General features: G+C 39.1%; 1 protein-coding gene across 2 annotated transcripts in view; it reads left to right on the top strand.

The window, feature by feature from the left end:
* The window catches only part of LOC131935707 (RNA-binding protein 4B), a 30,223-nt gene extending 6,809 nt beyond the window's left edge, over nt 1-23,414 (top strand). The window contains exons 2-7 of one of the 2 annotated variants that reach the window (XM_059292253.1): nt 12,797-12,922; nt 13,022-13,105; nt 14,776-14,879; nt 18,066-18,350; nt 19,500-19,535; nt 23,275-23,414. In XM_059292253.1, coding sequence (XP_059148236.1) covers nt 12,797-12,922; nt 13,022-13,105; nt 14,776-14,879; nt 18,066-18,350; nt 19,500-19,535; nt 23,275-23,353 — 714 coding nt within the window. In that variant the 3' untranslated portion in view covers nt 23,354-23,414. Of the gene's footprint in view, nt 1-12,796; nt 12,923-13,021; nt 13,106-14,775; nt 14,880-18,065; nt 18,351-19,499; nt 19,536-23,244 lie in introns of both variants that reach the window. The other variant, XM_059292252.1, reaches the window with a different exon arrangement.
* Nucleotides 23,415-25,521: the final 2,107 nt, after the last annotated feature.

Here is a 25,521-nt window from a genome sequence, read left to right as displayed (position 1 = left end):
GGTTTATAGTACACTAACATCTCCGCTACTTAGGCACCTTATAAAATACGGAGAATGAAACACGTATTTTAAAATCTTAACTTACGCGAATATGCCTATTCTTTCAAATTAATTTTTTTATCCCAAATTAGCCAGTTCCAAACAAAGATTTTGTATAAAATAAATAAGTCTTGAAATAGTTTAGTCCTAATATAGAAATTTATTTTTGGAATAGATTTTAGTATCATTTTAGAGAAGTTATAGTCTAAATCTAGATCTTAGCGTCTACGTCTAGTTATTGCGTAGATTAAGATTTAGTCTAGATCTAGAATCTCTAGATCTAGAATCCAAATAAATAAAATAAATTTTATGAGTTTAGGCCGGAAAAATTGTATTGTATACATTTCATAGTGTACGTAGATCTAAATCAAATTTGAATGAAATAGTTCATTTCTTTTTATTGTAAACACGGCAGAAGACGTCATTAGTTAATGTATAAACATTAATGACATCACAGTTTTATGCGTTCTTTTTCACATCTATAAATGCTTTTCCGGTTGCATAAATAATACTGTTTCTCTACATTCGAATACGCCTTTATTTTTTTATTTTTCTTCTTTAAATAAAATTGTGGTTATACATTTAAAACATTTAACATATTATTTTCAACAAAAGTTCATATAAAGGTATCCATATATCGCTGCCGATTCTGACGTGATGTCCGGCGAAAATATTTTGCGGACAGAGAGAGAGAAGAGCGCACATTGCCTTTTATATATTAGGATTTTCTTACTAAATCTAGAATTTACCCTAATTTCAAATTAAGCATGACTACTGAATGATAGACATCCATATTTAATCCATTAGGCACTAATTTAGAAGTTTTTAGTTCATTTTAAACTAAATTACTTAATTTAATATTTGACACTCACTGCCCTGGCCAACACACCTCTCCATGACAACTCTTCTTACGCTTGAAGTTTAAGAAAACCACAAATAGATTAGACTTTTTAAGTGGCCATGTACCCAGGGTTCCCCACTAGTGATCATCAAATAGCGGTCACGTGGTTTAAAAAAAAAAAAAATTTGGTTGTCATTCAAAAGTCGTGTCTTATTTTAAAAAGCGCATGCAATATTTGATTTATTTCTTCATATAATGATAAACCTAATAGTTCTACAACCTCCAATTTATTTTTGTGACCTCCGGGCTGATATTTTAGAAGTTCTATTAATTTTAATGAGACCGACTTTTAAATTTAGCCTTCATTCTCCAAAGCAAATTTTAAAATGCTTTTCTGGCATATTTAGCCTTGCCACCTATAGCATGTTTTTATAACGTGAAAACCCGCCATTATACTGGTAATAAACATTTTTAAAAGTAATTCTAAGAAGGTCTCTGGAACTAAGACGAAAAATCGTTGGAAGTCATGCATCCGGTCCGTACGCCATATTGTTGTTAGCAACCGGCCACGCCTCTGGGTTAGCGAGAAATACTACTTATTATATTCTCTTTTTATATTGAACTGTTTTTATTTTGATATAATGCATAGGAAAAAATTTCTATCCAAATCATTTCAGGGGTCTCAATATTTTATTGGTGAAGTTTTTCATGATCGCTGCGGTGAACGAGCATTGCATATTTTATTTTCGCACTTTGCCACTTGCACCATGTTTGATATTGTAGAGATATTTTTGCATTAAAATTGAAAAATGCACAATCTTTCTAACCATGCTAGTAGGAAATTTGTATTTTTAGTGAATTTGGTTCAATTTTATACAAAACTATAGGTTTTAGACTTCATACGTCATATGACACCGAAGCGCAAAGTGTTATAAAAGGGGTAGGGGCAACAACGGGTTTTTTTTTTTTTTGGCGCTACAAATCAATGTTGTGCTTTTCTTTGAGCTACAGAAATATGTATTCTTCCTTTACCATTATAATAGAAAAACATTATTCTAGACCTTAAGCTTTCAAACCATACTATTTTTATCTGTATAGGCTTAATTTTCATCAGAGAACTTAGTGGGAGAAAGTAGTGAATGGAAATTAAATGAGCAGAAACCTCGATTTCTGGCAGTTTAGAGTACCTACTTTCATCCGATTGCCTTGAAAATTTTGGAAGTTGTTGAAAATGCTCCTAAGAAGGTTTCTGGGGGATTGGAGTGGTCTAGTTGGCAAATCTCATGGTTGCTTAACTGAAAGTCTCGAGTTCTAACCCATGGGCAGATGAGGCTCGATATCACCAAAATCTAACAACGGCTGCCTTGTAGTTTGTTCTTGGTTGGACAAAGGCTATGGAAGCAAATCCAAAAAGAAAAGTAGGCTGAAATCAGAGTCAGTTGCCTATATGGCACATAACAAGTTGACATGTAAACTTAATTTTGTTGGAGGGAATCCCTCCAACACTAGAATGAAGAAGAAAAACAAATTCGCATGAATGGCGCCCCAGCTGAGGGATATGCGATTTTCTCTATGTACAGTTTATAAGAATAAAAGTCTGATGTGGTTGGATACAGTTCATCCATGTGCCATGAAACTTAGGGAGTTGATGAGAATACTTCTCTGAACGTTTCTGCGAGAAAAAAATTAATTTCTTACGGTTGGCACCCCAGGAGGGTGAGATTTTTTTTTTTCTAAATATAAGGTTTGGTGCCTAGAGTTCAAGACTGAACGGCTATCATAGCACATGGTATCCATTGATTGGGCGTCCTGCATAGGCGGTCAAGGGTACTACTTGATTCAGCGACAATTGAGTGATCCAAAGCTCCCCGAGTTTTTGCTTGAGCATTATGGCGCCTCCGTTTATGGAGCCTACAATAGGGACATGGAGCATATATTATTGGATGATTAACTGAGTCATGGGCTGTTCCCTTGCTGTAGTGTAACTGGTGGCTCCAGAGAGCGCCCACTACGTCCTGGGGTGTCACAAAAGTGTCTTGTACCTGACTTACTATGTAGTTTTAAAAATCTGAAACAGCCCATACTTGCATTTCAGATATTCCTATTTTAATCAAGGTCAAATGGACAATCAAATATGCTCTGTTTCTTTTCAATTTGACTATTGCGCTAGGTCTGAGAGTGCTAGATAAAGATTAAATATTGGTCAAGATTCTGAGTTTCAGAATGCAAATTCTTTTAGTAAGAATTTTCCGTGATTTTCAGTTAAATATTTATCAAAAACACGGAACAAAGTTTGCTAAAACAATGCTGCTCTTCGGGCAAGTGTCCTTTCGGGAAATGACATTCGGGCAAGTGTCATTCTGGAATTTGTCGTGGACCCTTCATTTAGGGCCAGTCTGGCTTTTTGTGACGAATTGGAGTGGGAAGGTAAAAATCATATAGTATGTTCAATCATTGAACCATGATTCCGTTTTTTTTAAGACTGTTTTTTGGTCATTTCAGAAATATATACTTGTAATTGTTATTTTTGCATATTATTCAAAGATACCGACCTAGTTTTAACAATGGACAATTAGTGTTTAATGCTAACTTGCCATTAGTACATTTTTTTGTTCTAATCACTGAGAATATCGAGCAGAACATAATAAAAGTAAGCCAAAAAAGCGTGAATTGTTTTATTTAATACTAGCGTGCCTGAAAGTATGATGTAATATTTTAAGAGGGTTTCATCATAGCCTTACTAATATTATACTCTTAGAAGTGTGACCTTGTTTTTTAAAACTGAATTATCTAAATGGAAACAATGCCTGCTTTTGAATCGTATTTACCCAAACTACCACATGAAAGCTTTGAGTGTACGTTAATCACTAACTGTAATAGCCCACTGCCCCTTGCTCCTTGAAACTAACGTAGTCCCTATTGTGCTCACAGGATAATCCAGGGTGCCCGGACGAGGGTGAACGCGCCTGATTCAGTCTGGTGAATTGCATTGTTTAAAACAAATGTATGTGCAATAGCGCTCACAGAATAGCCCAGGTGCCAAATTGTATCCTGCTGGGGCTCCCGCTAATACACCAAATTCAAATTAGTGGGAGTCGGACGTTTTCCCGAAAGACACTTGCCCGAAGGCCGATTTCCCGAATGGACACTAGCCCGAATGCGACAAATGCCGAAATGGACACTTGCCCGAATGCGACAAATGCCCAAATGGACACTTGCCCAAATGCGACAAATGCCTGAATGGACATTTGCCCGAAGGCCGTTTGCCCGAAAAAATGTTAATAGTGGAAAATAAATAATATTACCAAATAGACATTCTTAAAATGAATGAAATTAGTTTAGTAGGACGCAGTATATAATTTTCTATAGTTTAGAATATTTTTCATTATGTTTTCAACAACCTATATATATATATATATATATATATATATATATAAGGCAATCAAATGTATGTGTGTTTGTTTGTTTATTTGTATGTCTGCCTTTCATCAGATCGCCATGAAACTTTGGGAAGTTGTTGAGAATAATCATGTGGAGGTTTCTGCAGAAAAAAAATTCAAATTCACAAGGGTTGATTGCGGTTTGACACCGTTCATCTGATCGCCGTCAAACTTTGTGTAGTTGATATGAACGCTCCAGGGGAGGTTTCTGCAAAAAAATATCTTTTGATATCCCAAGGGCGCGTCCCGGGATGATGCAATTTTTCTCTATATGGGGTATATAAAAAAAAATGAAAGTCAGATGTGGCTTGACGCCGTTCATCCAAGTGCCATGAAACTTTGGGGAGTAGATGAGAATACCTCAGAGAAGATTTCTGCTAAAAAATATTAAATTTCTTAAGGGCGTCGCTCAGGAGGGTGCGATTTTCTTCAATATAAGGTTTGGAGCCCAGAGTGGCTATGTTAGATCTCGGCATAGCAGGGTACTACTATATTTAGATGTAAAACTCCAACAGGCACAACTGCCGGCACCCTGCCACTAGCGCCACCCGTAGCACCCCAGGCTTCAATGTGAGCACTATAGTGCCTATGTTCCTTAAAAAAAGGCTATACACTAAAGCTTTCCCATGTGCGCAATGATGCCTGTTCGTTCTAAACCGTGCGATAGACAATGGATAAAATGGGGGCGTCATAGTTGTCTACGATAAATTCCCGAAAGACACTTGCCCGAATGCTGATTTCCCGAATGGACACTTGCCCGAATGCGACAAATGCCCGAATGGACAATTGCCCGAATGCGACAAATGCCCGAATGCCACTTGCCCGAAGGCCGTTTGCCCGAAAAATATTAACATTATATATAACCAAATAATCATTTGTAATCAATTTAAATTTGAAATTTTGGTGAACAATAAATATCTTAACAAAAAGAAAAGAATAAAATAACGTTATATATTACCACGCAGACATTCTTAATTAATTTGTATTTGCTATATAAAAAGTGTAAAAATATATTTTCTTTCCTATCTATGAAACAATACGAAATAAAAATATTTAAATGAAGATAAAACATAATTGACTACCTTTAGTTTTTAAATTCGCCGCCAAGATAAAACATAATTGACTACCATTAGTTTTTAAATTCGCCGCCTAGACCACGCCTCGTTCTATAATAGAAATCAAACAAACGCGCCTCTGTTCATTGTTGCGAGATGCCGCGCCGACAACATCATGTCATAAGCGCTATTTAACCACCGCAACTCGTGGGCTAAACAAAGTTGTTCAAAACTGACATCAAAAGAATGTAACGACACTGCCGCCAACATCACCCTATATTTATTAAGGGGATAGGCTCCCGAAAAAAACGGGGAAAAAAACTTTTTAATTAAAAAGCCTTTTGCATTTATTTGTGTATGTATAAGTTAGGGTACTTAAGGAAAAATATTTGGATGTACCAGGGACTCTTCTGAAAATATGGTTGCCATGGAAACAGCGGCCATCTTGGAAAAAACTACCGATGTGGAGTTCTAAAATTTCCTAAAGTAACATATAAACCGCCCATATAATCATTGATCTTTATTGTACCAGTGACACCAATAGAGCCAGCTGGATAATTTTTGTAACCGAAAAACAGCTAGACATATTTTTTTCAAATTTTCAAAAAAAAATTTGGTGAAATTCCATTGAATTTAGCATTATTTTCATTGGAATTTCGTAACACCAAATTTTGAAAATTAAAAAAAAATATTTCTAGAGTGATTTCTGTTACAAAACCTAGCCAGCTGACTCTATTAGAGTTAGTACAAGAAGGATCAATGGTTATATAGCCTATATTTATGTTAGTTTATGAAATTTTAGAACTCCAGAAAAGGATGTTTTTTTCAAGATGGTCGCCGTTGCCATGGCAACCATATTTTCAAATTTTCAAGTCCCTGATGCATGGAAATATTTCCCTACAAGTACCCTAACTTAGATATAAACAAATGAATCAATAAAAGCTTTTAATTAAGAAGTTGGTTTTTTCTGGAGCCTACCCCCTTAAAGAAAAAAGATTTTTTACAGCAACTTCTCAGTTTTGAAAAAAATAAAAGCTAAATAAAAAAAAACAACTTTGTTTTTATGCTTAAAATTGTGTTTATTATCAAAATTTCAAACTTGAATTGATTAAAAGAATAATGCAGGGTAAAAACAAAACATACAAAAAATTAACTTGATAGCAGCTAACTAAGCCCGCCCTTTTTGCCTACCGTGTATTTGAATGGGGAGAAATCTAGCAGAAGACACATTTCGGTCAACCGCGCCACAACAACACTCCTTAAAAAACTAACCCACCGTATCACTGAGTATCAGTCATATCAGCGTAGCCATTTAAAAACAAATGCGTTTTTTCACAAATCATTGTCTGGGCTATCGATTAAATTTGAAAAATAAAATTGGTATCAAATTAAAGGTAAATAAATGTAGTTTTTAATTGTTTAAGTCATCTTGAACAATAATTAAGTTTAAAATCTTAGGTGACACCCTAAATATAGTTAGTGAAATTAAATAGAATTTAAATGCCTCTGCCATTGGATCAAGTTTTATTTACAATGTAATTTATACCATGATATTGACAAAGAAAGTAGCTCTAGTGACTATAACAATTTTTAGTTAGCATTTAAAATAAATTTCATGTAGAAATGATATTAGTTTTAGTTTTATGTTTGTCAGTGTTTAATGTAATTTTTATTATTAGTGTACTATAATGCTTTTTTACGTCATGCATAATAAACTCAGACAAATTTTGTGTTTAATGCTTTTTATGTTATTTTTAACGTTAGTGGTTATTTTAAAAAAAAAATTGTTTTCAAACAGTGCTTTGGTTGAAAAAATCTGTAGTCTTTTTGCGTGGTTGTAGGGGAAGTAAAATAGTTTTGATCCCATGGACCAGTAAATATTAAAAGAAGCATTAATGACTAGGATCTCTTAGTGAAGCACATCCATATTTAAAATCCACAGAACTTCCAAAATTAAATAACTTCACATTTATTCACAGGTTAAAACAGTGGACTCTTATAGTTCAAACTAACCTTATAACTTGTACTTATTAAATCAAACTAACCTTATAACTTGTACTTATTAAATCAAACTAACCTTAAAATTCAAAATACATTTATTAAAAATAGAAATGAAATGAATAATGCGATAAATTGAATTTACATGAAGTAGTTAAGAAAATGAACTTTCATCAGTGTATGAATTGAAACATATTTTACATGCTTTTGTGTATTTATATTTATCATTTATAACTTGAAAACTGATTTTTAAATTGAAATGAACAAGATGTTCATATGAAGCGATCATCTAACATTGGCTTTCTAATGTGACATTGAGATATGTTTTCTACAATCCTTTGGCACAAAGCTGCAACCAGATTTAACAGCATGGGGTTGAGAGGCACTTAAACAGTGAATTTTCTTTTCAAAATTGTACTTTGCAAATAAATTGAACATTCATTTAAACTTTTTTAAAGAAATAAAAATACTTCATTTGGGCAGAGACTTTGGGTGGGAAATGCAGATTTCAAAATAGTTTTTTTTTGGGAATGAAATTGTAGGTTTTTACTTCAAAGCGTGTATTTAATATTAGTTAAGTAAATTCTGTTTGAAATTTGTTTTTGTGGTTGAGATAATTTTTTCACTTATCATGATTTTAGTTGTTTTGAATTCATAAACTTAGTGATTTTTCTGGTCACATTATGTCTTTTTTATTCTCGTCGTTGGATCTGATTTAGGTTAATGGGCCAATTAGTCTGTACTGGCTATATTTAGGTTAATGGGCCAATTAGTCTGTACTGGCTATATTTAGGTTAATGAGCCAGGTTCCAATTAGTCTGTACTGGCTATATTTAGGTTAATGGGCCAGGTTCCAATTAGTCTGTACTGGCTATATTTAGGTTAATGGGCCAGGTTCCAATTAGTCTGTACTGGCTATATTTAGGTTAATGGGCCAGGTTCCAATTAGTCTGTATTGGCTATATTTAGGTTAATGGGCCAATTAGTCTGTACTGGCTATATTTAGGTTAATGGGCCAATTAGTCTGTACTGGCTATATTTAGGTTAATGGGCCAGGTTCCAATTAGTCTGTATTGGCTATATTTAGGTTAATGGGCCAATTAGTCTGTACTGGCTATATTTAGGTTAATGGGCCAATTAGTCTGTACTGGCTATATTTAGGTTAATGGGCCAGGTTCCAATTAGTCTGTATTGGCTATACAGACCCGGTTCATCAACATTATGAATGTAAACTAGAGCTGCGCTATATTTCTTGAATCTTAGTTAATGCGCAGTGTTGTCCACTGACGAAGGGTATGCAGTATGAAAGCCTTGATTGTATGTTAATAACTCTCTTTATAAGATATAACTCTCCAGCAATTTTCTGTTTACCTTTTATAGTTGTTGATATTGCATAGTATATCTTCTTTATTGATTAAAACGATCACCGAGATGATTTTATTAACGTCAGTCACACGACCCCAGTGCCATTCATCTCACGGGTCTTTTTGGATTCTACAAAATATTTCTTTACAAATACCTGTAAAATATGCAGAATGAAATGGTAGAAAAATAAATAAAAGACTAAATATTTTAAATGTTGCTTTTTTTGATACATTAAATTGTTTTTGTCTTCTCGAAAAATTCTCCTGGAACTTCAGGTTCACATTGATGCAGGAACTCTGAGGCTAAAATAATTCTCTTTATGTATTGATTATTTGAAACAATTTTATCTCTGCACTAGAACACTGCCTGGCTAAATAATGACATCATATGCCAGCAATCCCACCCTGCCAAATATCCCAAGATCCTTTTGACAAAATCATATGCTGTTATAAACTGCAAAGTTTAAAGTTTGGACTGTGAACAACTTGAAACCGTTAAATTTCAAAGAATACTAAAACAGTTACATCAATAGCTGTCAGTGACTTTGCATACTTCTTTTCAGCAATGTTGAGTTGCAATGTCATGCTTGTCTTCTATTATCTGCTCATTTTTCCTCTTCTGTATATCTGCACAAATGCATACATCACATTTATATTTTTAAATGCAAAATAATCATTGTGTGCATACACTCATTTTTTCTGGAACATTTCCATGCTAATTACATTTAGTTATCAGGCAAATTTACATTAGCATCCAAAATTGTCTTATTTTGGTAAACTAAGACTCATCAGCCTACTACATAATAGTGTAAACAAGTAAACTGAGACTCATCAGCCTATTACATAATAGTGTAAACAAGTAAACTAAGACTCATCAGCCTATTACATAATAGTGTAAACAAGTAAACTGAGACTCATCAGCCTATTGCATAATAGTGTAAACAAGTAAACTAAGACTCATCAGCCTACTACATAATAGTGTAAACAAGTAAATAAGACTCATCAGCCTATTACATAATAGTGTAAACTGAGACTCATCAGCCTATTACATAATAGTGTAAACAAGTAAACTGAGACTCATCAGCCTATTACATAATAAAATAAACAAGGAAGCAGCTGCACTGCCTGCAGGTCACCTAAGAGTGCTTGCTACTTGGATGCTCAAGTGAAAACCTTGTTTTGGATCTGCAACTTGTAGTCCCAAACAAGTGGCATTATATTATAATTAAGAGATAATATCATACATTTGTTTACCAAGATATATATATGTTAATATATAGAATTTTAGATATAGAGGGATCATGCACAGATTATATAACAACAAAAGCTTCCTTCCTGTGATGAATCCCAATACAGTTTGTTATGGGAATAACAACATAACCTGAAAAATTTCAAATAATTTATGTTAATCCCATCAATTTTGAGAGAATTTTAAAAACTGTTTTTAAAAACAAATGGGAATAATTCTAGTGATTGAACATAACAAAGTTTAAGGATTCAGTTATATTGCCAAATCTTACAAGACAAAGGTTAACATTACTCAAAAGAAGCCAAACACAAAGTTTTCACTCACATCATCAGATGTGGTAGGATAGCTCACATTTCTAGAGCTAAACACTGAAGTCTATTTTCTGATCCAAACACTGAAGTCTATTTTTTGATCCAAACACTGAAGTCTATTTTCTGAGCCACCACACTGAAGTCTATTTTCTGATCCAAACACGGAAGTCTATTTTCTGAGCCACCACACTGAATTCTATTTTGCGAGCCACCACACTGAAGTCTATTTTCTGAGCCACCACACTGAAGTCTATTTTCTGATCCAAACACTGAAGTCTATTTTCTGAGCCACCACACTGAATTCTATTTTGCGAGCCACCACACTGAAGTCTTGCCAACCTTTGCTGATGCCATCCTCCCATGTCAGAAACACATTGTGATGCAACAATGATCCCGTGAATGATTTGACTGACTGAGGCAGATACAACAAGAAATTTATAATCTCTCTCATCTACAGTAACACTTTCTAAGAAGTTTGACCTCATGCACTTTGACCTCATGCACTCTTATTCTTTATTCCTCCAACAACAGCATACACCATTACAGAGACATGGGCCTGTATTAGGTTAGGGTTACACTTACACAGCATACACCATGGGCCTGTATTAGGTTAGGGTTACACTTACACAGCATACACCATGGGCCTGTATTAGGTTAGGGTTACACTTACACAGCATACACCATGGGCCTGTATTAGGTTAGGGTTACACTTACACAGCATACACCATTACAGAGACATGGGCCTGTATTAGGTTCTAGCATTCTTCTGACTTTCCCTTAATAGGGTGAGGATACAGAAACTCTACTTCCCTAGTCCCATGGGCCTTTTGTTTGAAAAGGGAATTTATTTTCAAGAATTACTTATAATAAATCTTCAATACTTTAATTATAAAAATTGAAAACCCTTAGAGAAGCTAACAAGAAGAATTGTATTGGACAGTTTAAAGAATATGAATCTTCATTGAATCTAATTTTCTAAGAGGGCTTGTTTACATTATATTAATAACATATGTCTGAGTGTTAAAGTTTAAGAGCTTGTTTTTTTTTTAACTTTAAGCAAACAGTTTGGAATTACAGAACCACCCCATTAAACCCTTTTAATGTTTACTGTTAGCTCTCTTATGTTAAAGTTATTTGTTTTAATGTTAACATTGTGATTAAATTGTAGGCCCAAAATTTCCTAACTAGAACAAAGGTTGTTAGTTATCTTGAAAAAAATGTGTAGAGGGCATGACTTAGTCCTCTTTACTCCTTGTGGTCATAATTGTGTCAGGCTGATGTTTGTAATACTTTGTAATATTGCCTTCATATATATGACACAAGGCTGGATTTCTCATGTATGTTTGGGTCCCCTTGCATCATCCACTTTTAAACATTGACCATAATAGGCAAGTGTAAATAAAGGTTAACAATTTTTTTCCCCAACTCAATCTGTTTGCCCGCCTGACACATGGGTCTAGGACCTGACCCTGACACACATGGGTCTAGGACCTGACCCTGACACATGGGTCTAGGACCTGCACACATGGGTCTAGGACCTGACCCTGGCACACATGGGTCTAGGACCTGACCCTGGCACACATGGGTCTAGGACCTGACCCTGGCACACATGGGTCTAGGACCTGCACACATGGGTCTAGGACCTGACCCTGGCACACATGGGTCTAGGACCTAACCCTGACACATGGGTCTAGGACCTGACCCTGGCACACATGGGTCTAGGACCTAACCCTGACACATGGGTCTAGGACCTGACCCTGACACATGGGTCTAGGACCTGCACACATGGGTCTAGGACCTGACCCTGGCACATGGGTCTAGGACCTGACCCTGGCACATGGGTCTAGGACCTGCACACATGGGTCTAGGACCTGACCCTGGCACACATGGGTCTAGGACCTGACCCTGGCACACATGGGTCTAGGACCTGACCCTGGCACATGGGTCTAGGACCTGACCCTGGCACACATGGGTCTAGGACCTGCACACATGGGTCTAGGACCTGACCCTGGCACACATGGGTCTAGGACCTAACCCTTCTAGGACCTGACCCTGGCACACATGGGTCTAGGACCTAACCCTGACACATGGGTCTAGGACCTGACCCTGGCACACATGGGTCTAGGACCTGACCCTGACACATGGGTCTAGGACCTGACCCTGGCACACATGGGTCTAGGACCTGACACACATGGGTCTAGGACCTGACCCTGACACATGGGTCTAGGACCTGACCCTGGCACACATGGGTCTAGGACCTGACCCTGGCACACATGGGTCTAGGACCTGACCCTGGCACACATGGGTCTAGGACCTGACCCTGGCACACATGGGTCTAGGACCTGCACACATGGGTCTAGGACCTGACCCTGGCACACATGGGTCTAGGACCTGACCCTGGCACATGGGTCTAGGACCTGACCCTGGCACACATGGGTCTAGGACCTGACACATGGGTCTCAGATGGGTACAAATTTGATTTGTCCATGTACATTTCAGATGGTGGCCACCAAGTTATATGTTGGTAATTTACCAGAAGATGCTGACAAAGAGGAGTTGGAGCAGCTGTTTAGAAAATATGGCAATGTTGTTGAATTTGATATTCTCAAGGACTATGGATTTGTAGTAAGTTTTCACAAATCATTAGGATTTAAAAAATATTTTGACCAGATGTTTTGCAAACTTGACCCTAACCCTAACACTGATTTTGTTATTTGTCTAAAGCACTTTGAAAAAGAAGCTGAAGCAAAAGCTGCAGCTGATGCCTTAGATGGTCAAGTACATCATGGAAACAACATTAGGGTGGAGGTAGGTAGTGGGGACATTAGGGTAGAGGTAGGGACATTAGGGTGGAGGTAGGTAGTAGGGACATTAGGGTTGAGGTAGGGACATTAGGGTAGCGGTAGGGACATTAGGGAGGAGGTATGTAGTAGGGACATTAGGGTGGAGGTAGGGACATTAGGGTGGAGGTAGGGACATTATAGTAGAGGTAGGTAGTAGGGATATTAGGGTGGAGGTAGGTAGGAGGGACATTAGGGTGGAGGTAGGTAGGAGGGACATTAGGAAGGAGGTAGGTAGTAGGGACATTAGGGTGGAGGTAGGGGCATTAGGGTGGAGGTAGGTAGTAGGGACATTATAGTAGAGGTAGGTAGTAGGGATATTAGGGTAGAGGTAGGTAGTAGGGACATTAGGGTAGAGGTAGGGACATTAGGGAGGAAGTAGGTAGTAGGGACAATAGGGTAGAGGTAGGGACATTAGGGTGGAGGTAGGTAGTAGGGACATTAGGGTAGCGGTAGGGACATTAGGGAGGAGGTATGTATTAGGGACATTAGGGTAGAGGTAGGTAGTAGGGACATTAGGGTGGAGCTAGGTAGTAGGGACATTAGGGTGGAGGTAGGGACATTAGGGTGGAGGTAGGGACATTAGGGTGGAGGTAGGGACATTAGGGTGGAGGTAGGGACATTAGGGTGGAGCTAGGTAGTAGGGACATTAGGGTGGAGGTATGTAGTAGGGACATTAGGGTAGAGGTAGGGACATTAGGGTGGAGGTAGGGACATTAGGGTGGAGGTAGGGACATTAGGGTAGAGGTAGGTAGTAGGGACATTAGGGTGGAGCTAGGTAGTAGGGACATTAGGGTGGAGGTAGGGACATTAGGGTGGAGGTAAGGACATTAGGGTGGAGGTAGGGACATTAGGGTGGAGGTAGGGACATTAGGGTGGAGCTAGGTAGTAGGGACATTAGGGTGGAGGTATGTAGTAGGGACATTAGGGTAGAGGTAGGTAGTAGGGACATTAGGGTGGAGCTAGGTAGTAGGGACATTAGGGTGGAGGTAGGGACATTAGGGTGGAGGTAAGGACATTAGGGTAGAGGTAGGGACATTAGGAAGGAGGTAGATAGTAGGGAATTTAGGGTGGAGGTAAGGACATTAGGGTAGAGGTAGGGACATTAGGGAGGAGGTAGGTAGTAGGGACATTAGGGTAGAGGTAGGTAGTAGGGACATTAGGGTGGAGGTAGGGACATTAGGGTGGAGCTAGGTAGTAGGGACATTAGGGAGGAGGTAGGTAGTAGGGACATTAGGGTGGAGCTAGGTAGTAGGGACATTAGGGTGGAGGTAGGGACATTAGGGTGGAGGTAGGGACATTAGGGTGGAGGTAGGGACATTAGGGTGGAGCTAGGTAGTAGGGACATTAGGGTGGAGGTAGGTAGTAGGGACATTAGGGTAGAGGTAGGGACATTAGGGTGGAGCTAGGTAGTAGGGACATTAGGGTGGAGGTAGGGACATTAGGGTGGAGGTAGGGACATTAGGGTGGAGGTAGGTAGTAGGGACAATAGGGTAGAGGTAGGTAGTAGGGACATTAGAGTGGAGGTAGGGACATTAGGGTGGAGATAGGGACATTAGGGAAACAAGTTTTTGACTAAGAAACACTTTGAGATTAAAAAAATATGAAAGTATTTTAATGCAGCTTATTTTGTATAAGATTTCCCGTAGCAAAGTGCGTCAGAAAGCTGGCATGGGAGGTAAAGGAGAATGCTACAGATGTGGAGGTGAAGGTCATTGGTCCAAGGAATGTCCCAGAGGACCGTAAGTCACACTTCAACTTTCCCCTTACACTGTGCATACACACCAGCACCAGCACACACACCAGCACACACACACACCAGCACACACACCAGCACACACACACACACCAGCACACACACACAAGCACTCACAAACACCAGCACACACACACCAGCACACACACACCAGCACACACACACCAGCACACACACCAGCACACACACCAGCACCAGCACACACACCAGCACACACACACACCAGCACACACACACAAACACACGCACACCAGCACACACAAACACACACACACCAGCACACACACCAGCACACACACCAGCACACACACCAGCACACACACCAGCACACACACACACCAGCACACACACACAAACACACGCACACCAGCACACACAAACACACACACACCAGTACACACACACCAGCACACACACCAGCACACACACACAAACACCAGCACACACACCAGCACACACACACAAGCACTCACAAACACCAGCACACACACACCAGCACACACACACCAGCACACACACACCAGCACACACACCAGCACACACACACCAGCACACACACACCAGTACACACACACCAGTACACACACACACAAACACACACACCAGTACACACACACCAGCACACACACACCAGCACACACACACACAAGCACACACAAACACACACAAACACCAGCACACACAAACACCAGCACACACACAAACACCAGCACACACACAAACACCAGCACACAAACACCAGCACACAAACACCAGCACACAAACACCAGCACACACACACACCAGCACACACACACACCAGCACACACACACAAACACATGCACACCAGCACACACACACCAGTACACACATAACAGCACACACACAAACACCAGCACACACACAAACACCAGCACACACACAAACACCAGCACACACACACCAGCACACACACAAACACCAGCACACACACACACACCAGCACACACACACACCAGCACACACATAAACACCAGCACACACACAAACTCCAGTGCACACACACAATAACTCCCCAACATTATAACACCTTAACACCATAACTAACACCCCAACACCATAACTAACTGTACTATCACCCCAACACAACACAATTACATTCAAACACAATAAAACACACACAATAAGACTGACAGTAAGACAGAGGTGTCCTCAACTTTGTTTGAATTTCTCACTGAAAGATTCTTCTTGTTGACTTATTCTCACTGAAAGATTCTTCTTGTTGACTTATTCTCACTGAAAGATTCTTCTTGTTGACTTATTCTCACTGAAAGATTCTTCTTGTTGACTTATTCTCACTGAAAGATTCTTCTTGTTGACTTATTCTCACTGAAAGATTCTTCTTGTTGACTTATTCTCACTGAAAGATTCTTCTTGTTGACTTATTCTCACTGAAAGATTCTTCTTGTTGACTTATTCTCACTGAAAGATTCTTCTTGTTGACTTATTCTCACTGAAAGATTCTTCTTGTTGACTTATTCTCACTGAAAGATTCTTCTTGTTGACTTATTCTCACTGAAAGATTCTTCTTGTTGACTTATTCTCACTGAAAGATTCTTCTTGTTGACTTATTCTCACTGAAAGATTCTTCTTGTTGACTTATTCTCACTGAAAGATTCTTCTTGTTGACTTATTCTCACTGAAAGATTCTTCTTGTTGACTTATTCTCACTGAAAGATTCTTCTTGTTGACTTATTCTCACTGAAAGATTCTTCTTGTTGACTTATTCTCACTGAAAGATTCTTCTTGTTGACTTATTCTCACTGAAAGATTCTTCTTGTTGACTTATTCTCACTGAAAGATTCTTCTTGTTGACTTATTCTCACTGAAAGATTCTTCTTGTTGACTTATTCTCACTGAAAGATTCTTCTTGTTGACTTATTCTCACTGAAAGATTCTTCTTGTTGACTTATTCTCACTGAAAGATTCTTCTTGTTGACTTATTCTCACTGAAAGATTCTTCTTGTTGACTTATTCTCACTGAAAGATTCTTCTTGTTGACTTATTCTCACTGAAAGATTCTTCTTGTTGACTTATTCTCACTGAAAGATTCTTCTTGTTGACTTATTCTCACTGAAAGATTCTTCTTGTTGACTTATTCTCACTGAAAGATTCTTCTTGTTGACTTATTCTCACTGAAAGATTCTTCTTGTTGACTTATTCTCACTGAAAGATTCTTCTTGTTGACTTATTCTCACTGAAAGATTCTTCTTGTTGACTTATTCTCACTGAAAGATTCTTCTTGTTGACTTATTCTCACTGAAAGATTCTTCTTGTTGACTTATTCTCACTGAAAGATTCTTCTTGTTGACTTATTCTCACTGAAAGATTCTTCTTGTTGACTTATTCTCACTGAAAGATTCTTCTTGTTGACTTATTCTCACTGAAAGATTCTTCTTGTTGACTTATTCTCACTGAAAGATTCTTCTTGTTGACTTATTCTCACTGAAAGATTCTTCTTGTTGACTTATTCTCACTGAAAGATTCTTCTTGTTGACTTATTCTCACTGAAAGATTCTTCTTGTTGACTTATTCTCACTGAAAGATTCTTCTTGTTGACTTATTCTCACTGAAAGATTCTTCTTGTTGACTTATTCTCACTGAAAGATTCTTCTTGTTGACTTATTCTCACTGAAAGATTCTTCTTGTTGACTTATTCTCACTGAAAGATTCTTCTTGTTGACTTATTCTCACTGAAAGATTCTTCTTGTTGACTTATTCTCACTGAAAGATTCTTCTTGTTGACTTATTCTCACTGAAAGATTCTTCTTGTTGACTTATTCTCACTGAAAGATTCTTCTTGTTGACTTATTCTCACTGAAAGATTCTTCTTGTTGACTTATTCTCACTGAAAGATTCTTCTTGTTGACTTATTCTCACTGAAAGATTCTTCTTGTTGACTTATTCTCACTGAAAGATTCTTCTTGTTGACTTATTCTCACTGAAAGATTCTTCTTGTTGACTTATTCTCACTGAAAGATTCTTCTTGTTGACTTATTCTCACTGAAAGATTCTTCTTGTTGACTTATTCTCACTGAAAGATTCTTCTTGTTGACTTATTCTCACTGAAAGATTCTTCTTGTTGACTTATTCTCACTGAAAGATTCTTCTTGTTGACTTATTCTCACTGAAAGATTCTTCTTGTTGACTTAGATCCCGATCTAACAGAGGTCGTGGTGGACATGTTGGAGATGGTTTCAGCCCTTATGACAGGGAGCCTTACTATCCAGACCCTTATGAATACTATGCCAGAGCTCGCATGCTGCCGCCACACCCTTATGAGCGCTACAGATTTGACCCCTATGAGCGTCGTCTGCCACCTCCTCCACCTGTTGCCCGCGAGCCACTGTATCGAGATTTTGGCCGACATTCACCTGACTACTACAGAAGGTCTTCCCCCCCAAGAGATCCTTACTATGATTATTATGAGAGAAGGAGGTGAGTACATTCTCAGAAGGCAAACCCGAGTGTGTGTGGGGAGGGGTCTAGTTTAAGATGGCTATAGACTAGAATACACTTGGTTAACTAGGATAACATGTGCCAGTTTTGAGCCATTTTAGCAACCAAAGGACATTTTAGCACTGTAAAAACTTGTATCAACCAGAGGACATTTTAGCACTGTAAAAACTTGTATCAACCAAAGAACATTTTAGCACTGTAAAAACTTGTATCAACGAGAGGACATTTTAGCACTGTAAAAACTTGTATCAACGAGAGGACATTTTAGCACTGTAAAAACTTGTATCAACCAGAGGACATTTTAGCACTGTAAAAACTTGTATCAACCAAAGAACATTTTAGCACTGTAAAAACTTGTATCAACCAGAGGACATTTTAGCACTGTAAAAACTTGTATCAACGAGAGGACATTTTAGCACTGTAAAAACTTGTATCAACGAGAGGACATTTTAGCACTGTAAAAACTTGTATCAACCAGAGGACATTTTAGCACTGTAAAAACTTGTATCAACCAGAGGACATTTTAGCACTGTAAAAACTTGTATCAACCAGAGGACATTTTAGCACTGTAAAAACTTGTATCAACGAGAGGACATTTTAGCACTGTAAAAACTTGTATCAACCAGAGGACATTTTAGCACTGTAAAAACTTGTATCAACCAGAGGACATTTTAGCACTGTAAAAACTTGTATCAACCAGAGGACATTTTAGCACTGTAAAAACTTGTATCAACCAAAGGACATTTTAGCACTGTAAAAACTTGTATCAACCAGAGGACATTTTAGCACTGTAAAAACTTGTATCAACCAGAGGACATTTTAGCACTGTAAAAACTTGTATCAACCAGAGGACATTTTAGCACTGTAAAAACTTGTATCAACCAGAGGACATTTTAGCACTGTAAAAACTTGTATCAACCAAAGGACATTTTAGCACTGTAAAAACTTGTATCAACCAGAGGACATTTTAGCACTGTAAAAACTTGTATCAACCAGAGGACATTTTAGCACTGTAAAAACTTGTATCAACCAGAGGACATTTTAGCACTGTAAAAACTTGTATCAACCAGAGGACATTTTAGCACTGTAAAAACTTGTATCAACCAGAGGACATTGTTTTTGTTTCAGGCTGGCAGCTATGGACACGTATGGGGACAAATTGATGTGAGTTGTCCTCTCTAACATTGTCACACATGACTTGGTACAGTATTTAGAGACACTATCCAACATTGTCACACTTGACTTGGTACAGTATTTAGAGACACTATCCAACATTGTCACACTTGACTTGGTACAGTATTTAGAGACACTATCCAACATTGTCACACTTGACTTGGTACAGTATTTAGAGACACTATCCAACATTGTCACACTTGACTTGGTACAGTATTTAGAGACACTATCCAACATTGTCACACTTGACTTGGTACAGTATTTAGAGACACTATCCAACATTGTCACACTTGACTTGGTACAGTATTTAGAGACACTATCCAACATTGTCACACTTGACTTGGTACAGTATTTAGAGACACTATCCAACATTGTCACACTTGACTTGGTACAGTATTTAGAGACACTATCCAACATTGTCACACTTGACTTGGTACAGTATTTAGAGACACTATCCAACATTGTCACACTTGACTTGGTACAGTATTTAGAGACACTATCCAACATTGTCACACTTGACTTGGTACAGTATTTAGAGACACTATCCAACATTGTCACACTTGACTTGGTACAGTATTTAGAGACACTATCCAACATTGTCACACTTGACTTGGTACAGTATTTAGAGACACTATCCAACATTGTCACACTTGACTTGGTACAGTATTTAGAGACACTATCCAACATTGTCACACTTGACTCGGTACAGTATTTAGAGACACTATCCAACATTGTCACACTTGACTTGTCACTCTCTGTGACCTGTATCTGTATCAGTCTGACAATCTCTGTGACCTGTATCTGTAGCAGTCTGACAATCTCTGTGACCTGTATCTGTATCAGTCTGACAATCTCTGTGACCTGTATCTGTAGCAGTCTGACAATCTCTGTGACCTGTAGCAGTCTGACAATCTCTGTGACCTGTATCTGTCTGACAATCTCTGTGACCTGTATCTGTATCAGTCTGACAATCTCTGTGACCTGTATCTGTAGCAGTCTGACAATCTCTGTGACCTGTATCTGTAGCAGTCTGACAATCTCTGTGACCTGTATCTGTCTAACAATCTCTGTGACCTGTATCTGTCTAACAATCTCTGTGACCTGTATCTGTATCAGTCTGACAATCTCTGTGACCTGTATCTGTAGCAGTCTGACAATCTCTGTGACCTGTAGCAGTCTGACAATCTCTGTGACCTGTATCTGTATCTGTCTAACAATCTCTGTGACCTGTATCTGTCTGACAATCTCTGTGACCTGTATCTGTAGCAGTCTGACAATCTCTGTGACCTGTATCTGTAGCAGTCTGACAATCTCTGTGACCTGTATCTGTATCAGTCTGACAATCTCTGTGACCTGTATCTGTAGCAGTCTGACAATCTCTGTGACCTGTATCTGTATGACAATCTCTGTGACCTGCATCTGTAGCAGTCTGACAATCTCTGTGACCTGTATCTGTAGCAGTCTGACAATCTCTGTGACCTGTATCTGTCTAACAATCTCTGTGACCTGTATCTGTCTGACAATCTCTGTGACCTGTATCTTTAGCAGTCTGACAATCTCTGTGACCTGTATCTGTCTAACAATCTCTGTGACCTGTATCTGTAGCAGTCTGACAATCTCTGTGACCTGTATCTGTAGCAGCCTGACAATCTCTGTGACCTGTATCTGTAGCAGTCTGACAATCTCTGTGACCTGTATCTGTCTAACAATCTCTGTGACCTGTATCTGTCTAACAATCTCTGTGACCTGTATCTGTCTAACAATCTCTGTGACCTGTATCTGTCTAACAATCTCTGTGACCTGTATCTGTAGCAGTCTGACAATCTCTGTGACCTGTATCTGTCTAACAATCTCTGTGACCTGTATCTGTCTAACAATCTCTGTGACCTGTATCTGTCTAACAATCTCTGTGACCTGTATCTGTCTAACAATCTCTGTGACCTGTATCTGTCTAACAATCTCTGTGACCTGTATCTGTAGCAGTCTGACAATCTCTGTGACCTGTATCTGTAGCAGTCTGACAATCTCTGTGACCTGTAAAAGTCTGACAATCTCTGTGACCTGTATCTGTAGCAGTCTGACAATCTCTGTGACCTGTATCAGTCTGACAATCTCTGTGACCTGTATCTGTAGCAGTCTGACAATCTCTGTGACCTGTAGCAGTCTGACAATCTCTGTGACCTGTATCTGTATCTGTCTAACAATCTCTGTGACCTGTATCTGTCTGACAATCTCTGTGACCTGTATCTGTAGCAGTCTGACAATCTCTGTGACCTGTATCTGTAGCAGTCTGACAATCTCTGTGACCTGTATCTGTATCAGTCTGACAATCTCTGTGACCTGTATCTGTAGCAGTCTGACAATCTCTGTGACCTGTATCTGTATGACAATCTCTGTGACCTGTATCTGTAGCAGTCTGACAATCTCTGTGACCTGTATCTGTAGCAGTCTGACAATCTCTGTGACCTGTATCTGTCTAACAATCTCTGTGACCTGTATCTGTCTGACAATCTCTGTGACCTGTATCTTTAGCAGTCTGACAATCTCTGTGACCTGTATCTGTCTAACAATCTCTGTGACCTGTATCTGTAGCAGTCTGACAATCTCTGTGACCTGTATCTGTAGCAGCCTGACAATCTCTGTGACCTGTATCTGTAGCAGTCTGACAATCTCTGTGACCTGTATCTGTCTAACAATCTCTGTGACCTGTATCTGTCTAACAATCTCTGTGACCTGTATCTGTCTAACAATCTCTGTGACCTGTATCTGTCTAACAATCTCTGTGACCTGTATCTGTAGCAGTCTGACAATCTCTGTGACCTGTATCTGTCTAACAATCTCTGTGACCTGTATCTGTCTAACAATCTCTGTGACCTGTATCTGTCTAACAATCTCTGTGACCTGTATCTGTCTAACAATCTCTGTGACCTGTATCTGTCTAACAATCTCTGTGACCTGTATCTGTAGCAGTCTGACAATCTCTGTGACCTGTATCTGTAGCAGTCTGACAATCTCTGTGACCTGTAGCAGTCTGACAATCTCTGTGACCTGTAAAAGTCTGACAATCTCTGTGACCTGTATCTGTAGCAGTCTGACAATCTCTGTGACCTGTATCAGTCTGACAATCTCTGTGACCTGTATCTGTAGCAGTCTGACAATCTCTGTGACCTGTATCTGTCTAACAATCTCTGTGACCTGTATCTGTCTAACAATCTCTGTGACCTGTATCTGTCTAACAATCTCTGTGACCTGTATCTGTAGCAGTCTGACAATCTCTGTGACCTGTATCTGTCTAACAATCTCTGTGACCTGTATCAGTCTGACAATCTCTGTGACCTGTATCTGTAGCAGTCTGACAATCTCTGTGACCTGTATCTGTCTAACAATCTCTGTGACCTGTATCTGTCTAATAATCTCTGTGACCTGTATCTGTCTAACAATCTCTGTGACCTGTATCTGTAGCAGTCTGACAATCTCTGTGACCTGTATCTGTCTAACAATCTCTGTGACCTGTATCTGTCTAACAATCTCTGTGACCTGTATCTGTCTGACAATCTCTGTGACCTGTATCTGTATCTGTCTAACAATCTCTGTGACCTGTATCTGTCTAACAATCTCTGTGACCTGTATCTGTAGCAGTCTGACAATCTCTGTGACCTGTATCTGTAGCAGTCTGACTGAATGTATTCTAATGTTGTAGCGGTTACAACCAAAGAGATTTGTTTGACAGAGGATCTGGGGGCCCAGCTGATGATTTAAAGCCGATGGTCAGACCTCCCATGCAAGGCAGAGTGCCAGGACCATACTAACAGGAGAACTCACCTTGTCAAAATCTTTTTCTGCTCACATTAAATGAATTTTTTACCCCAATTTTCCTTTCTTTTTATGCACCCTGTCATCTAATAAGCCTGGATGTCACCCTGTCATCTAATAAGCCTGGATGTCACCCTGTCATCTAATAAGCCTGGATGTCACCCTGTCATCTAATAAGCCTGATGTCATCTAATAAGCCTGGATGTCACCCTGTCATCTAATAAGCCTGATGTCACCCTGTCATCTAATAAGTCTGATGTCACCCTGTCATCTAATAAGCCTGATGTTGTCTATACAAACATCCAACAACTGGAAATGACTAGAGAGACTTTGTGTCCATTAAGGGATGAGTTTACAGAACGATGCGTTTAAAAAAAATAGAATTCGTACATAGTGTGAGTGTGCAAGTTGAAGAAACCGCTCCTCTACCAAATGTGATAGTGGCAATTCTACCACCAAATGTAATGCAGGGTTGTAGAAAGATTGATTCTATATATAACTGTAATGAACATACAGCATATATTCTTTCTACGGAGGTCGCCTCTTCTTATGTACACCCGGTAAAGTGTGGAATCAACACAAAAGGACCAATTCAATATAATACAGTTCTTTATTTACACATCAAATTGTCTCCTACCATAACTACGCCCTAACAAATACCTGTCTACTAACACTATACAAGTAACGCTCCCTACACACTCTACATTTTAACTCTTACATCTTTCCTCTAGCGCAGGGGTCTCCAAACTTTTCAGACCGAGGGCCGGATGGACTATCAAATATCAGTTTGGGGGGCCAGAGTTTTTTCAAGGCATATCTTCGGTGTTATGGAGCCCCCCCCCCCCCCCGAAAAACGTCCACCGCCCAGCCCCCCCCCCCCCCGCCAATAAAATATAATTTATATATAAATATATACAAATTTCAAGTGCCGACCCCCCCCCCCCCCCCAAGAGAAAAAAATCTGAAAGAAACACTGTCGGGGCCGACAACACACTCGAGGTCCAAGTTTGCTCTCAAATTATTCTTCACGTATTCTATTCTATATCTATGGTTGAGCCCATGTGACCACAGGATTCAGTACACTGCGAATGTCCATATATTAAGCACTCAAAGCTTGCTGATGGATAATAGAGTGCAGGAGCATTGGTTGTAGAATGTTTTTCTCATTCGCGTGTCCAACCAAGCCTTTCTTTATGCAACTAATGTACTTTTCCCCATCAACAGTCAGGTAACTGAGGTTAGTCCAGTCCAAGTTATAATCAGCAAATGTTTTATTTAACTCTCCGGTAAAAGTGCCATACATATTATGTAGTGAAGCTAGCTAATGTGTTATGTTCATGTCTTCATCCACACCCCTAAAGAACACAAACAGTTAAGAGGTGGAACAGCTTTCCAGCGACTCATGCATTGCAATTAAAATATAGTGAAACGTGCTTGCATTTTTCGCTATTCGAGTCACGATGTTTTCACTAATGTCTGCAACATGTAGGGCAATGGTATTTGCACCCAAGGCTACATTTTCAAATTGTTATAAACTTTCTGGGCAAAGTTCTTCAGCCACCTCTAACAGACATTTTTCCCGTGGACAAAAAGATCTCCGCGGGCCGTAGTTTGGAGACCCCCTGCTCTAGCGCTATCTCCAACTGCTGACCCACGCTTCACTGATCATCTGACCGTCTCACGTGACCGGCCCTCTCCTGTACATCTATTGTTCTATCTGACTAAGCTTTGCTCTGTTTCTGCTAACTTCTTTTTGACATATCTGACGTAAACTTGCGTCATCACAGATGTTAACAGAGGGGGGGGGGTGCGGACCGCACCGAGTGACATCATTTAGGGGGATGACACCATGGCAATGATTGGTGCAGTTAAATGAATGATTAATTAGTTAGTTTTCTAAGAGCTAAGTTAAGAAATCCAGGGGGGGGGGTGACACCATGACGTAAACCTGCCACATCCAGCCGTATTAAAACCTACTATAGATAAACATCGTTACAATTATCTGTGCACAGTTTAAAGTTATCACGGGGGGGGGGGGGGTCACCAAATTTAATAATTTTCTACAAAAGCAATGATTTGTCTTGTGGAATAAATAACTGTTAGAATTTGGCACCTCAGTGCTTTCTCTAGGTGGATCAAATATAAGTAGAAGCCACTTTATCAG

The sequence above is a fragment of the Physella acuta genome, unplaced genomic scaffold (genome assembly GCF_028476545.2).
Source record: "Physella acuta isolate Inbredline_101_S28 unplaced genomic scaffold, ASM2847654v3 ptg000155l, whole genome shotgun sequence".
NCBI classification, from domain to species: domain Eukaryota; kingdom Metazoa; phylum Mollusca; class Gastropoda; family Physidae; genus Physella; species Physella acuta.
Note: the sequence above shows the minus strand (reverse complement) of the source record. Positions and strands in the feature narration are given on the sequence as shown.